Genomic DNA, 16,163 nt, shown 5'->3' on the forward strand with positions numbered 1-16,163 from the left:
TGCTTTGCTGTGAGATTTCTTAAGTCACTCAGGTGTTGTCCCTATGGGTTTAGTTCCCCATTCGTAGCTCACATTTCTCTGGTCGTGCAAGCACAAAAAGGCAACTTGCCGTCATGGACTGCGAAGAGCAAGCCAGCTAAATGTGGGACGTTCCTGTTTGTCCCAGACTCAGTGTAAGCTGGCACAAATGAAGTACCTCTCTGAAGTTATTTTTCAGTTAAAGTAATTGTTCTCCATGCTGCCTCAATTTGTGGTGATCACAGATAAAGGAAGAGATGAAGGAAAGGGAATATCCATGGGCGCTTTAGCAGGTTCCCTGGCTGGACTGTGATGCGATCCAGCAGGTCATTGCCATAACTAATAACCAAGATTTTATCGAGCACAAAATAAAAAGGAGAAAAGTTTTCCACATGTATTAACTGCGTTTGTCGGAGCAGTACCAGGTAATGGCACAGCCTGGCCATTGCTCATGGCAGAGCAATCTCCCAAACCAGGCAAGCGATAGCCAGAGGAGCGTTCGGAGAACTGGCTCAGCCAGTGCAAGTGTCTTTCTGTGGCAGACTGCCATAATGAGAGGATATTCTGCTCTCCAGGGGACACGGGCTTCTGTTCCCTACAGCGTGGAATTCCCCGGCCGCTCTTACTCACAAGGAGCCTTTGACTCGAGGATGTCCATCTACCCGGTTACAGGAGCGGTTGTGATCGGTCCCCTTTGGAGGTGAGCGTGACACCTGCCAGAGCAGCCATCACCAGCGGGGAGAAGGGCAGAGAAAGCCCTGCTCGGGTGCTCAGCCGCTGCTTGGGTGCTCAGCCGCAGCTCCTTTGCTGGTGGCAGGGTGTGCCGTGCCTGCGGGTCGGAGAGGGTCCCCGAGCACACAGGGATGCGACCACCTTTTCACGAGCACGTTAGGACTCTCTACTCTCCAGTGAGCTAATTTACTTCTTTATTTAGATCAAAAACGATAAAAAGACGCCTACCCAAGGCTGGCAGCATCCTGGAATATTCATTATTCATATGGTACAGTGAAATAACTTGCTCAAGGACAGAGCTGGAGTCTCCCAGAGCTCACATTTCTAAGACTGCAGTGCCTGAAATACAAGTCCAGCTTCCCCTGGAAACACATCCCCCGTGCTCCCCACACAGCCTAGACTTACCATAGTGAAAATATGAGCAAAAAAGGAGGATAGGGAGTAAATCTGGTTTTCATCAGTCATTTTGAGGAATATAATTGAAGACAGGGTGTGGCTGTGAGAGCCTACAAAAATTAATATAATGTCTGGATTGCTTGGAGCTTAGCTTCTGCTGTGTAAGTTTTCAGAAGTTGCCTAACAGCAGTCTGCAAAGAGCAGTGCTCTGCACTAAGGTCGCCTTTCTCTCCCTTTCAGAGCCTTAGGTTTAGGGGGACGCATTGTGGATATAGGACACCAGTCTGCAGGTGGGCACAGAGCACTGCCTCACTTCTTCACTTACAGGTCTTGGCCACGAAGCAAACTGGTTCGCGCCATTGCTCAGCCTTTTGTATATGTCCCGGCTCAAAGGTCTACAGGCTACAGCATCACATTTACCGGTGAAGGTTAGAACCAATCCTACAGCTCTTCCAAAGGACTCGTACTGGGGACACAGACGCATCCTCTGGAGCTTTACTGGGCTCCTGCCAGTTTCACTGGGAGATGGACATGGGGCTGATGCAGCAAATGCATCCAAAAGCCAGTCCCTGGCCAACCAAGCTGTATTTTTGAAGCAGTTTTTGATCTTTTGCTCCATTTGCTGGATGGCTGCCGTGGCGTTTGCTGGCAGGTGGGCAGTTTGCAGGGCCATGGGGGAGCTTCACTCCACGCCATGCAGGGCTGCGCTCTTCCTTATGACCGTGGCAAGGCTCCAAGCTGAGACCTCGCCATGGATCAGGTGGAAACGTGCCATTGTGTTTGCCGGCTACATGGCACTCTGCGCTCTCCAGCTGTGAGCTAGCATCTTGTCCTGAAACATCCCCCAGTACCGGCTCTTTTCTCCACTAAACTAATTCCTTTTCCTCCTGCAGCTGTTACTTGTGCTCTTGTAGACCGGGAGCGTAGCCTCGGGGCAGAGAACTGCATGGAAAAGGACTGGGCAAGCCCGAGACGTAAAAATGTCCCCCAAGGATTTACAACCTAGACATGACGGAAGGAAGCAAATGGTTTTATACGGATGGAAGTAAAGGAAGCAACGAGGCTCGGTTCGCCAGCACGATTAGCAGTGCTCTCAGCACAGTGTCCGTGCAAACGCTGGTAAACTCCTGTGGGCATTACGGCAAAGAAGAGAGAGATGTGAAAGCAGATGAGGAGGCGATGCGGGTAAATATCGACACAGTGATGGGCACTCGGGGGACAGCAGGACGACGTTATATTTTCAAGGGATGCGATGGGCAGTGGAGTTCGGTCCTATGGGACCCGGGGCTGTCCCAGCACACAGCCTTTTTGCCTAACGTCAGCCTGTCTCCTCCACGTTCTGCTCGCTTTGCTTATCAAAGCTGATAGTGTTGCCTTGTGTCAACTACGAGAAGGGTGTGTCTACTTTGACAACTTTGCTTTCATAAGCATTGCTTCAGTGATGTTTGTGCAACCACACTGGAATATGATTTTATCTTGTCACTTGTAATTACCATTAATGATTTGCATAATAGCCATTGGGCATCACTTATTAAATACTTCTTTGATGTGATACTGAGCCGGCTCCAGACCTCATGCTCCCATCCTTCAAATGCAGACCATGACTTTTTTTCTGGCTAGTGACTCACTGATTTACACCACCAGGTTTAGCAAAATTCCTGTAAGGCAACCGAAACAATTGCCACAGGGAGCTTGATAATAGTGTGATCTTAGGTCTTAAATGCGCCTCGGTGACGAAGGTGATAACTCTGTGAAAGAAACCGAAAGTTCCTTTCTTGCTGACTGTTCACATCTTCAAACTACCCCTGAACATTTGCTAGTGATGAAGTTCAGCAGAATATGGAGGTGGAGAGAGACGGATTTCTTCCTCCTGAAGCTCACAGCCTTTCTTGATTCACTTTGTGGAGGGTTTTAATTTCTTTCCAGCACCAACAGACGATGACGGTGCCACCAGGCTTCCCAGCCTTTGCACCTCTGGAAGCACTGCTGATTTCCATGGCAAAGGAATAGAAGAGAATTTGTGTTAGGACAGATGGGAATACTGACGGCTGAATGAAACTAGAACAACCTCGCTGCTGCGTAGAAAGCTGTTTCCAGCTAAAACAAGGCTAAAACAAGGTTTTAGCCTGTGGTCCCTGCTGGCAGAGCCATTTGGGTCAAACCAGAACCCGGCAGGCAGGACTGGAGTATTTCAGGTGCTTCCTAAGCTCGGATACTGTGCAGTGGCACAACAGACAGGTGGCCAAAGGCACAGGCCAGCCAGAGCCCCCCTTAAGAGTTTTCTTCTTACCTTTATTTAATACTTGTACTAATATGTCTGTTTTCAATGCACCTTCAGTATGTGGTTATACAGGCAGTTTAAATGAAATTATTCAGTGTATTGGGCTGAGAAATCTCCTGCTTGATTATAGTAGTAATTTACTTATGTAAATACTTCTTTATAAATGTTACACAACCCAAGAAATAAAAATACAGGTTCCACAGATAGTTACAAGGGTGTGAGTGAGACGGTGCCCGTCTGCATCTTTCATAAAACAGGCTTTTATAGAGAAATTATAGTTTGTACATTATACCAAAAGACGGCTTAGTATTAAAAATATATTGTGCCTGTAATCAGGTATAATTGCGTGTGCAGTGGAGTCCTTAGCTCATGGCTGATTTCCAGCATTAGCACTTTGCGAACCTAATTGTTTTACTTCTGCTTCTTCGCTCATGTCTTAAACCTCTGGTATGTTCGCTCCTTGGGGATTTTTTCTGATGATGTTGTAATTCGCATGTGTCTGTTCTCCCCGTAAAAAAGGTGCTGTGTCTGCCAGGGCGATCACAGCGCGTCTCATCGACCCCGCGGGTGGCGATGCCGATGGCTCCTGCTCGCCCGCCGGAGTGCTGAGGCAGCTCTCCCTCGTCTCCCTGCGGCACCCACCCCTGCTCTTTTTATCCTTAGATTCCTCTCCCAGTCTTACACCTTCAGCCTAGGTCTCTGTCTGTCCTTGACCTACTCCTCCGTGCTGGCTTTCCAAGATTTGCGCAGTAAGGAAAGAGCGAGCTCTTGCAGGCTGCGCTGGCGCGAGTGACCACCCGTGAGAGCACAGCAGGAGTTGGTCTGCAGGAGGCTGCAGCAGCGCCCCGGGTCGCTTGTGTCCTGTCGTCCATGCACTGCACCTTCTGCGTTTCGTTTGTCTTCCCTTGCTGCCTCTTCCCGTGCCTGTTCCAGGTTAGAAATCGTGCAGGTTATGAAGTCTTTGGGCAGGGGAGGCACCTCTGTGTTTCTGCATAGTGTTTAATGCAGCGACCTCGGAGGTGCTGCAGACAGGTTAAATAACGCTGAAGGAGTGCAGGTGGTGCTGCGGGGGCTGCAGGTACAGAACAAACCACAGCACTGAGCGCAGAGCCTTGTCCACAAGCTCGTTACAGCAATTACCCCGCGGGGGTAAGAGCTGCCTCTCGCTCGGCCAGTGGTGGGAGAGGCCGTCCCCAAAGGGGCATCTGGGGCCGTCCCTCGATTGCTTCGCCGCTGGCCCTCCGTGAAGGGCCATCTCCACAAAGACACAGCTCGGAGCCGAAAGGGCAGAGCATGAGAGATGTCACAGCAGCAGACCAGGCTTTCTGCAGAGCGAGAGAGAAAGCTGGCTACAAAAAGTCCCATCTTTGCTGAAATTTTTGCCAAGAGAATAATTAAGGCTCATCATCTCCCCTGAAGTCTTCTTGTTGGAAGCCTTCACGTTGGATTTGTGTATAAGGTTAGTCATCAAACCCCAACCGGTGTTTTGGTAGAGAAAAGGGCGAACGGAGCCGCCTAATGAGGAGCAGAGGGGGTAAGCCCCGTCCGCAGCCTCTCTGATGCATTTGTAGGAAGAGAGGAGGGGAGGGCTGGATCCTGAGCCTTTGGTTGCACCAGCAGCAAAATGCAGCTGTGTTCCCGAATGTGTAACTCCTTTCTCTGTGGTAATGAAACACCACCATCTTTTTTTTTTTTTCCCTGCTGTTTACTGTATCTTACTTTTAAAAAACTTCTCTCCCACATATTAATTTGTCTCGCCCTTTTATCTTCCCACATGTTGCCAGCTGGTTCTTCCTGTTTGCCTTTTTCTTGTTTAATCCGTTTAGGGGTTCTTTATTTAGCATTTTCTCTTGGAATTGTTTCCCTCTACCAGAAGGGCGTGTCAAGTCCAGCAGAACCTTGCTTTCAAAATTACTGCTCAGGATTATTGGGGAAAGCTTGTTGTTCTTGATTTTATCCTGTTGCTGCACATTCACGTTAATACCTCAAAGGTATTGCGAATTACAGTACATTATATTATATTAGCACACACCTACTTAATGAAAACTTGGTTTTCACTCAGAAGTCTCTTTCAATAGGAGATCATCAGTCGGACTGCCCTGAAACTGCTTCCCTGGGCTCTCTCCAGCCTCCCTGAGTATTTCTTTCCTTATCACCTTCGACTTCACGTTTTAGCTTACACGCTTCCTCCTCTGGAGGCCAACGGCCCTTTGCACGGCACCAGCTGCTCCCTTTCCTCCACCACCGTCCCGCAGCCGCTGAATTCAGCGGGAGCAGCGTGGCGGATGGGAACACTGAGTGTTTTTTCCTTTTTCCCTTATAATAACTGCTTCGTGGAAGTAGATCAAACATTCAGAGAAGCCCTGATCTGAGGTGGATTTCTAGCCAAAGGTATATGATAAATATAAGTATCTGAGTAACAGGTTTTTTTAAATGCTTGTATTATAAATTACTTGTAGAATTGTTTTGCGGGTTCAAGGCTGTATCAGTAGTAGCAGAGTTTTATTAGAGACAAGCTTTGGTAGTTGTTAGATGACCGACCACAAGACAGATTAGCCCATGGGTGCAGGTCCGTGGCGGGCTCCAAGCAGCATCGCAGGAGGAAGCAGCAGGCAGAGGGGCGGCAGGACGGCAGCATTCTGCAGGGTCCCTTCCGACTGGTGCCATGCGCAGAACTGAGAACTGCCAGGTGGTTTTTGCCTTGCTTTTTCCAAAGGATTTGTTCTTCGAGAGACCTCCTCAGAGGGGCGTGCGGTGGGACTGGCAGGGAAGCTCTCTTGTCTGCAGTGACCTGCTGAGAGAGAGGAGGAAGCACTGCTTTTTCCGAGGTTTCCTCCATGTACCCCTTTGTCCTTTTTTTTACATTCCCCCTTCCTCTTGTCCTGACATTTCCCTCTTCTCCCTAGCTTGCTTGATCTTATGTCCTTGCTGAAAGGCTGATGACTGACTTTGCCTCCCCCAGCCAGTTCTTCATTTTCATGTTGTGCTGAAGCTCTTATTGAAACGTATTTACTCCTGGTAGCTCCCCAGTGACAAAACTGTTTTCTTTGCATGATTTATAAATGTCCCCTGGGTGCATCCCTTCCTGCTGCTTTCTGCTGTACCTAATTAATCCCCAAGCTCTGCCACCGGCGGTCACGCCCGCGCTCCTGCTGTCTGACCCGCGCTGCCTTTCTCCAGGAAAAAGAAACCCTCTGCAGCTCCTCACCGCCCAGAAAAACCTGGACATCTCTCATCCTCCTCTTCCCTGAGAAAATGGCTGGGCTAAAGCGGCAGCTCGTGGCCACCCTTATGGGCTCCTGGAGGACACCTCACCTCTCTCCCCAGAGCGCACGGCCTTAGGACAGGCACGGCTGGCACAGGCTGGCTTTAAGCCCCCCGCTTCTTGCAGCCGGTGGGACTCCAGGGACTCCTCTTCCCGCTGGCCCTCTGTGGAAGGGAGACAGCTCTGGTAAGAAAAGCCCCCGTCAGTCGCACCCTGGAGAACTGCCCCGTGCCGGGCAGTTGTCCCTGTGTCCCTTCAGCCTCCGGTGGCCTCGTAGGGGGCAGAGGCGCAGCTGAGATCCTGTTTCCCCTTCGAGCCACGAGGGTCATTAGGAGCAACATTTCGCACACCTTCCATCCCGCCTGTCTGTCCTGACACTCGGGACTGCCTGAGGCTCTGCGACGAGCTCTAACAGTTCATTTCATCCACTGCAACCGGCGTTTTGGAACAAGAGCCGATTTTTCATGTAACTAATTTAGGACTGGAGGGCCCAGGAGAGCCCGCTTCGGGGCACTACCATTAAAATACCTTTTTCCAAACCAATGGAGCAGGTGGGTGCTCGGGCCGGTTATGTGCGTCTGCTGCTCTTTATGATGGTAGCAGCATGCCTCTCTCTTTCAAAATCTCCGTCAATGGGAAGCAGGGAAGAGCCAACTGCTTTGCATACAAATTAAATTTCCCCAAACTGTAATTAAAATTGTTGTGCAAAACTGAAAATGTTTAGATAATTTATTGTTTCAGTTAGTTTAACTGCCCGTCCCTAATCCTGTCAAGCAGTGGCAAAGCCAATAAAGCTCGGTGAAATGGCAGTTTTCATAAAAGCCCTTGCCCAGCTCATGCTGAAAACCACCCTGGAAGGCGGCGAGATGCCACGCCATGCCGCGTGGCGGCGGTGGGCTTGGTGGGCTCTCCAGCTACCTGCACTGCCCCAGGAGGAGAGAGTGATCTTCGGCTCGCACCCAGGACATTTAGCAGAGCCAAACCCTCGGGTGCCTCGTGATTTGCTTCCCAGCCCTGTCTGGTAACAGGTCACTACTGGTTGCTCACCGCAGCGTTGTTTTTACCACTTGTATCTCAAGCTTTCCTATATCCCCTAGTCAAAGCCTGGAGAATTTACTGCGCCCCGGTTTGTCTGCAGTCTGCGTACATGATGTCGTGCTGCCCGCCCTCCAGCAGGCAGTGGTAGGTCTGGATCTCCTGCTCCAGGCGGCACTTGACGTCCAGCAGGGTCTTGTACTCCTGGTTCTGGCACTCCATCTCTGCCCGTATTTCGGCCAGCCGCTGCTCCACGCAGGAGATCTGGCTCTGGAGCTCAGCAAGGTATTTGTTGTAGCGACATTCAGTTTCTGCCAAAGAGGACTCCAGGTTTTCTTTCTGAGAATGGAAACAGAAAAAGGAACCCAGGTACGCTGCGAGCTTAGCCCACTTGGTCACAGGGTGCCCTGATTTTATGGGAGAGGTCCCACCGAAAAGCCAGATCAGAGTGTCCCAGCTGGACAACTCTGCCCGTGCAGCTTTCCAAAGGAGCTGGGGAGTCTGAGATGCGAATCGTGGTGGCATCGCTTACCATGGTGAGCTGGGCTTGCACATTGATCTCCAAGGCCTGCAGCTGGCGTCTCAGCTCAGTGACCTGTTTGTTGCTTGACTCTATCTCCTGGCTGCTTGTGATGACCTCCAGGTTCACCTCCTCCACCTGCAAAGTCAGCGCAGAGCGCTCCTTCCCTCACCTCGCCACAGCATCTCAGCGAGCCGGAGGGCTTCGACCACGCTGCTTCTGCTCGCGCTGCAGCAACCCGAGTATTTCCGAACCTGAAGCCTCCCCCTTCCTCCGCTGTGACCCTGTACCACCGCGCAGTGCCTCCTGTATTATACTGCACTGTAATTGGCAGTATAATTAATTGCAGAGCACATCCCTGGCAGGATTGCTGCTACCCAGACATCCCCACTAAGCGGAGGTGACTTAATCTCTCGTTTTTCCCCCCGATAGGCAGAGTAAGGTAGAGCTGAGCACGTGTACAGTACCTTGCAGGCGTACCACTGCTCGGTCTCTTTGCGGTTGCGCTCCATCAGCGTTTCGTACTGACACCTCAGGTCCTCCAGGATCTTCCTCAGGTCCGGGCCGGGGCAGGTGTTGACCTCCACGCTCACATCGCCCGTCGCCTGTTTCCTCAGGCAGTTCATTTCCTGCAGGGGAGATGCGCGGCACCATGTCAGCAACATCCACACTCAGCGGGGCCGTGGCTTCTTTCTGCGTGTTTCTGGACGAGCGGGGAGGGATCTGACCTCCTCGTGGTTCGTCTTGAGACAGCACATCTCCTCGGTCAAAGCCTCGCACTGCAGCTGGAGGTCGGTCTTGCAGCTGGCCAGCTGGTCCAGGACGGGCCGCAAGTTGCAGATGTCTGCGTCCACGTTTTGCCGGAGGCCGCATTCGGTCTCGTACCTTAACCACAGGCAACAGAGGAAAGGCAGCGTGTCAGCACGGCATGGCAAGTCCCTGAGTCGGGTTCGTGGGGAAAAAAATGAGGAGCAAGCTCTTCTCTCGCTTCAGGCATGCTATGCTATGAGTTTTGTCAATGATATCCATGCCTTTCACAGAGACCTGCGTTTAATACGGCAGCACGACAAGCAATTGTGTGCCCCCAGCACTGCGTTAGGGTCTCCGCGTCACCGTCGCTCACCTGCCCGTCCACAGGCAGTGTGAACCGCTCAGTCCAGCACGGGGCTGTACTCACTTCACTCTGAAGTCGTCGGCAGTCATCCTGTTGTTGTCAATGTTCAGAAGGATTTTGTTGGTCTCCATAGCTGCACACAGGATCTGCAAAGGAAGCCAGAGGAGAGAGATTTGGGCTGGCAGGTCCTGCTGGCTCCAGAAGGACCAGGAGGAAACATCTACCAGGGTACTGCAACCCAGTACTTTTATAATCAATTCATATATTGGGGTTATTAATCAGTTAAATGGCATTTCACCAGGAAAATCTGCGTGCCAGCTTGGTTGAGCAGCTGCAGAAACCTCAATTCTCCGTAAAAGCAGTGTGCTCCTTGCTCAAGCTGTCACATTGCATATAAGCTGTCGCTCCGTGTGCACCTCCAGAGACAAATACTGCCTCTGCCACTTCACATTGGACATCTGCATGCGAAAGCGAAGCCCCAGAAAAGTATTTTCTCGAAAAGCATTGATTTACCTGGTTTTGAAGGTCTTCAATTTCCTTATGAAAACAGCTGTAGTCGCGTGGCTCGCAGCTGGGCCCTACTTTGGCGTACCACTCCCTGATCTTGCACTCGAGATCCGCGTTTTCTCCCTCCAGGAGCCGCACCTTGTCCAGGTAGGAGGCCAGGCGGTCGTTGAGGTTCTGCATGGTGGCCTTTTCGTTGTTAGCGAACAGGATCCCCTCTCCGCAGCCAGCGCCAGCCCTGGCGAAGCCCCCAGCGACGCCACGAGCGCACATGCCCCCGCCGCCGAATCCGATGGTGGAACAAGCCCTCGGCGCGGCTCCGAAGCTCCCACCGGCCGCGCTGCCGGCGCTCAGCGGCTTCCCGAGTAATCCCTCGCTCGAGCTGCCGCCCGAGAAGTTGCCAGCTGCACCCACGAAGTCACAGGCAGCCTGTCTGCCCGAGGAGGCGGAGGAGACCTTTCTGCCAGCCCCAGCCGCCAAGCTGCCGGCGCTGCTCCTGCCTTGGGAGCAGGCAGTGACGACCTGCCTGACGGCACAGCTCATCCTGAGAGCAGCGAGGATCCGGCCCAGGGCCCAAGGCAAGCTGCACAGATCGCCGCGGGATCAGGCTGCCATCCCTCTGTCCCCACAGCTGCCTATTTATACCCTTCCCCGTGGATGTTAGCACCGGAGAAGGGCTGTTTATTCTTCCTCCTTGTGACCTGGCTAGTTCTCTTTTTTTTTTTTTCCAGCCTGGAATATTTCCCCATAGGCGTTTGTCTCCAGCAATCCCACAACAGAAAGATGCTTTGGTTAACAGAAGCGTGTTTCAAAACTACATCAAAAATGGTACTTCCTGAATCATCAGGTTTGACTTGTGATGACAACCAAACAGCAGTGACACAAAAAAAAACGATACCCGAGAGAGCCCGGGGATTGAAACGCAGCAATTATCCGTCCCTGGTGTGGGCAAGTCTGCCCGGAAAGTGAGAGCTGTCGGAAAGGTGCCCACCTCCTGCCCGACAGAGCCTGTCCGACCCCTTTGCGACCCAAAGCGAGGGTGCTCATCGTGCCTTGGGGTGCCTGGGACCGGGGCCAGGAGAAGGCTCCGGGCTGCGCTGCCTGTCCCTGAGCGCATGGCACTGGGGACCCCTGGTGCACTGGGAGCAGTCAGCTGGGTGAGATCCTGCCGGCGTCTCCGACATTGGACCTTGAGAGTGGAGAGCACATGAAAATACCGTGCTTGAGTGTACCGGTGATTGCTTGGTGCTTCTCTGTCTCTTGCATGCACCCAAATACCCCCTTCCAGAGGGGACACACCAGGATATTTGCTCTGCTGCTTTCGAAGGTACAACAAGTATGCAAGTATTTATCGAAAATGAAAGAGAAAAGGAGATTTCCTGAGTACCAAACGTTGCAGTCGGCTACGAGTATTCACTGCCAAGAGAGGACAGCCACATAAGATGTTTCATAAGATTTCTAGAACAGTGGCATGGAGAATTCTAGAAGCAGCCTGATCATGTGTAGGTCTGACCCAGTTCCAACCAGCACCATGGAAATTCTCTGAATATCATCCAGGAGGAGCACGTTAAATTTAGAAAAGAGAGAAGAGAAGAAAAGGAAAAGGATATTAAAGCTAATTTTTAGTCTTGGAATGCTGAATTGAGGAAGAAGGGAAATAATTAAAATGTTTTGTCATCCAAATCTTTCATTTTACTAATAGTATTAATACAGCCATGGTAATATTGGCTGCCTTTTCCCCATTTGTTGTTCAGCATTGGCTTTGGCGTCCAGGTCACCTGGACACTTCACATAAAGGATGCGTCAGGTGCAGCCTGTTTCAGAAATATTGCTTATGCCATTTGGGTAGGTTCATTAGTCTTGATTTTTATCTTGACACTGCAAATCCAGAACACCTTAAATGTGGTGTGGATTCTGTGTATGTCCATCCTTTGTTTCGTCCCTAATTAGCGAGTGAAGCCTGTGCCATGGTGCCATGGCGTGCCTCATCGGTGGCGAGGTCCGGAGCGGAGGCTGTGCCAGGGCTTCTGCCTGCAGCTGCCCTCACCGCTGGAGCCGTGCATTGGGGCTGAACTGTCAACATCAGTTTTTTTTTAGTGGATTGCAATGCTGAGCTTAAATTGAATTCAATTTCATTGAGAAATAGTCATTTTTTCTATAAGAAAAAATCATAGGATGTTATTCATTTTTTTAATTACTGAGAACTAAGCAGAGATGTCCGTGTTTCTTCTTTACATTTTGAACTTCAGTCCTTGTTCAGGTCTCTGTAGGCAGTGGTGAAATAGAATCTGTACAACTTCTATAAAGGAGAGCAATTTCACTCTGGATTTGACTGGACTTTACTGGACTTGGGTGTTCTTCATGGTGGTTTTCTTCCTTTCCAAAATCTGAAATTTTTATTAAAACCAGCTCTTGCTTTTACACCAGCCCATACCTCAAGACCCGCCAGCAGCTGCAGTCTTCCTTTTATTAAAGGGGATTTTCATTTTGTACGAAGAGCTCTGCTAACGATGCTATCTACATGCGTAATGGAAGGCGCTTTGCAGAGCCCGCTTTTGTTGGCTTCCAGACTGGAGTCTCCAGCAGGAAACGTGCTCAGCGCGGCCTCAGAGCCTGCCGCGGGCGATGCCTGCGATGAGCCGTCCTCGGCCGACCTCGGAGCCCCTCGGCAGGCAGTGCTGTGCCCGGGGGCACGGAGCAGAGGAGGGATGGCCCATGTGGATTCCCCAGCAGGCATTTCAGAAAGAGCAGTGCAGGCCTGACAAGGAAAGATAATTTCGAATAACAAATGAGCTAGGGAAAAGCCTCCCCTAGGCGAAGGTGCTGTTCCCATGTGATTTTGTGAAAAAAAGGAAAGGAAGGAATCATACTTCAGCTTCACATTTACTTCTGGCACTCCTCTTTACAAAGGAGAGCAGGACGGTGGTAGAGGATGGGCTCTGTGGCATTATTCCCAAGGGCTCGTCCCCTGTACAAAATTATCAGCTTCAAAAGAGGGATGAAAATGAGAAAGGACTGGATTTCCCCGGAGAGAAGTCCTTTGGTAGTCTCGGAATATTTTAAGACTTGAGACTGTTTCTTAAGCAGTATGAAGTATGAAGTAAAGAAAGCATAATGTGCCCCCAAGAGGGAGATGCAGTATTTCACATTATTCCAAGTATTCCTGAGTCATTAGCTGTGCTCGCGCCCAGAACTGCCCCGCAGACGTCGTGACTCACGCGCAGCACCGAAGCGCGAGCCCCGAGCTGCTGCCCCTCACCCTGCCTGACCGCGAGCCCACGCTCACGTCTGGGCTCGAAGCAACCGCCAGGGAGTGCCAAGGGAGAGAGGCTGAGCACCAGGCAGCAGCTGGCACCCAAAGCACACGGCCAGGGCTCAAATAAGTCCCTTCAGCCTGCTCAGCGCTGGCTTCTGGCTTGGCGATCCTTATCAGGAGTCTTCGGCACCGCGGTGAGAGCTGTGAGCGGCCCCACAGCTGCTCTTTCTCAGCCAAGCTTAAGGATTTCACCCATGGAAAATTCTCGTGTCTGCTATTTACGAGTATTTTCTTATCTAGCTGTTGACTAAACTGTCATTCCCAAGTTTTCAGGGTGTTACTGCTGCACCGAAACTGTTTTCCGACTCGCTGATGACGCCAGAAGCGCCAGGGTTCTGAGCCCAGCTTTGTAAATCACTCTAGGCAAATCGTTCGGCTTCTCTGAGTCTCAATTTCATGCTCTGTAGGACGGAAATAACAATAATAGTAATCCTCTTTCTTAAGGGCGTTGTAGAGCATCTGATGTGAACACAGAGCTTTAAAGGTGGGAAACATGATCCTCATGTTAAGTCTTACTCATTGCATGTACTCCTGTTATTACACATTAAGCTTGACACCGGCACATCCTACACACTTGTCTCCGTGTCTCAGCTGATGAAATATCTCTCAAAAACATTCTTGATTTTCCTTTTTTGTTTCACTGTCCATTACAGTTTCACCATTCTTTGCAGAGGATGTGCTTTTGTAAGTCTTTGCTGAATCCCACCAAGGCTTTTCTTGTTCTTGCATCTTGCAGAAAACTCAAAAAATGCTCTCCAAAAATGTCTCTCCATCTCTTGGGTGTGATAATTTGTCCACATTTCACAGATGCAACCTGTAATTGTAGAGCAAGGTGTAATAATAGAAAATAAATTCCCTAAGAGCTAGGTGGTATTTTCCTTCTGTTTGATCACTGTAATGTAACACAGCAATCACGTGTGCTAAGCATGGACTTCCATCGTGTTTGTGGTAATAGGGTTATGGAGAGCCTTATGCGGGATTTAAGCCTTTTTGTTAAAGCAAATATGTGTTGTTGAATCGGGAGAATGCCCGATACGATCCTCCCAATGGAATCGAATGGATTACAAAGCTGTGGCCTTCCCATCGGCTGTCCCAGCTCATCTCCCAGGTATTCAGTTCAGGCCATTCCTGCGATCTCTCCCTTACGTCCTTCTGGCTGCAGAAGTGGCCATGCCTTACTGGGCCGCCAGCGGAGGCACTGCTCTTGGACTGGTGCCTTCTTTTAGCCTCCTACTTACATTTAAGCCGTAATGGTTGTTTTTTCCAGAAAGCCCTTCTGCGTTCGGTACACTAGGGGCATTCTGGCCTGAGAGTCCAATGGCTGCCTGTATATACAGCTGAAATAAAATAAAGCTCTTCTGATGGCAAAAACTGACGCATTTTGGTAGTAGGGTGATGGTTGGACCAGATGATCTTGAAGGTCTTTTCCAAGCTATGATTCTATGATTCTGTGATTTTCAGTTTAATCAGAGTTTCCACATTGCACCCTTGCCCATCGCCATAAAGCGTAAGACAGCTTGATGCTAAAGTACATTTTTGCTTGATCTAGTTTTTATTTCTGAGATGGGCGTAGCTCGCTTGGGTTGGGAGACTTCCTCTTTCCGCAAGGAAGGTCTGTAGTTGAGCAAAGAATGATACAGTCAGTGAACCCTGCACTCTGGTTTGTGTTTCATTTCCTACTTTTTTCTGTAATTGCTGAACAATAAAACAGAACGATAGCATCACCTCTGAACACACTCCCTTTTCTGGAAAGACCTGGCAGGTTCCCCACTTCTTCGATCACCTTCCCGTGCCTCTGCTTGTCTCGTCATGCCTCGCATGGCATCGTCAGCTCTTTTCAAGAGTCTGCTCAGGCCGGGCGCATGCCTTTCTTCTTGTTCAATAAGTGCCTCGATGCCTTTCCGGAGGCTGAAGAGAGTGAATCATCAATAACGATCCGAGAGACAAACCTGCTTGAATTGAGCTGCAGAAGCCCCTTGTAGGATCACAGAATGGTTTGGGTTGGAAGGGACCTCAAAGCCCACCACATTCCAACCCCCGGCCATGGGCAGGGACCCCTCCAGCAGCCCAGGCGGCCCCCAGCCCCATCCAGCCCGGCCTTGGGCACTGCCGGGGACCCCCAGCTCCTTGGGGCAGCCTGGGCCAGTGCTCACCGCCCTCCGAGTAAAGAATTTCTTCCCAATATCCTTATATTGCATATCTTTGGATCTAAGTGATCCATCAGGCTTTTGGCTCCGAAATGGTGTTCTCTCCTATCTAGCCCACAAGATACACGTGGGGGACGTGCGACAAGCGCAGCACCCTTTGGTTCCTGCTGCACTCCGTGGGAAGTGAGTGGGCAAAGCAAAGGCACAGCCCGGTACCGGGCTGCCCGTGCACGGGTTGCATCACCTCGTCCTGCGTGGCAGCTTGCCCGCAGACGTTGTTGACATAACGATGACTAGCTCATGTTTCAAGAAGGATTTTAGCAGCCATCTACTAGATGTCACAGTGATAAAAAGTTACTGCTACTCATCGCTCTGCAGATTAAGCAGTGGTTACTTTAGAGCTCGTTAAATGCAGCCCTCGGCAACGTTAAAATGCCTGTATGAAGTTTTCATGCAGTGCGCCTAGTAGTGTGATTTTAAGACAGGCAAATGAGACCGAAGGAATGTTTGTGTAAGGTTTGCCAACCTGTCTGATGTTGTGCTCATTTAAGTTCAGCCTGTAGGTGAAAGGGATTCTTCACAGTACCAAGACTTCGAGAACAGAGCTTTGTTTTGGTGGCTTTAATCAGCGCCCGTTTGGCCCTTTGTCCGAAAGCATCATTGCCTTCGTTTCACATCAAAACGATCAGTTTACGTCTCGGTCAGTCCCATGGGCCCGTGCTCAGTGTTAAAAGCTGCCCCGGATTATTTTTGCGCCAAGTGGAACCCGTGCTCCTCCGCTCCCCTCCCCACGCCGGCTCCTTCATGTGGTTTCTCAGGACTTTCCCTGGCGTGA

The 16,163-nt window shown here is 50.6% G+C and overlaps 1 protein-coding gene and 1 long non-coding RNA gene across 3 annotated transcripts in view; one reads left to right on the forward strand and one right to left on the reverse strand.

Annotated features, from left to right (window-relative positions):
* LOC308181484 overlaps nt 1–718 on the forward strand; it is a 129,846-nt gene extending 129,128 nt beyond the window's left edge. The window contains exon 4 of the long non-coding RNA XR_013941474.1: nt 594–718. This is a non-coding gene — a long non-coding RNA (uncharacterized lncRNA). The remainder of the gene's footprint in view (nt 1–593) is intronic.
* Nucleotides 719–6,095: 5,377 nt separating this feature from the next.
* Nucleotides 6,096–16,076, reverse strand: LOC308181473 (keratin, type I cytoskeletal 19-like). Of its 2 annotated transcripts, none has more exons than XM_080564805.1 (8): nt 9,875–16,076; nt 9,425–9,507; nt 8,976–9,132; nt 8,715–8,876; nt 8,260–8,385; nt 7,840–8,066; nt 6,743–6,856; nt 6,096–6,218 (listed from the first exon to the last, which is right to left on the reverse strand). In XM_080564805.1, exons 1-7 carry the CDS (start codon nt 10,406–10,408, stop codon nt 6,766–6,768), a joined length of 1,380 nt encoding a protein of 459 aa, XP_080420931.1. In that variant the 5' UTR covers nt 10,409–16,076; the 3' UTR covers nt 6,096–6,218; nt 6,743–6,765. The 2 variants fall into 2 exon arrangements, with proteins under 2 accessions (XP_080420931.1, XP_080420932.1); XM_080564806.1 differs by having other exon boundaries at nt 6,199–6,218; nt 7,043–8,066.
* Nucleotides 16,077–16,163: the final 87 nt, after the last annotated feature.

This window comes from Anser brachyrhynchus (genome assembly GCF_964034855.1).
Source record: "Anser brachyrhynchus genome assembly, chromosome: 22".
Lineage (NCBI taxonomy): Eukaryota > Metazoa > Chordata > Aves > Anseriformes > Anatidae > Anser > Anser brachyrhynchus.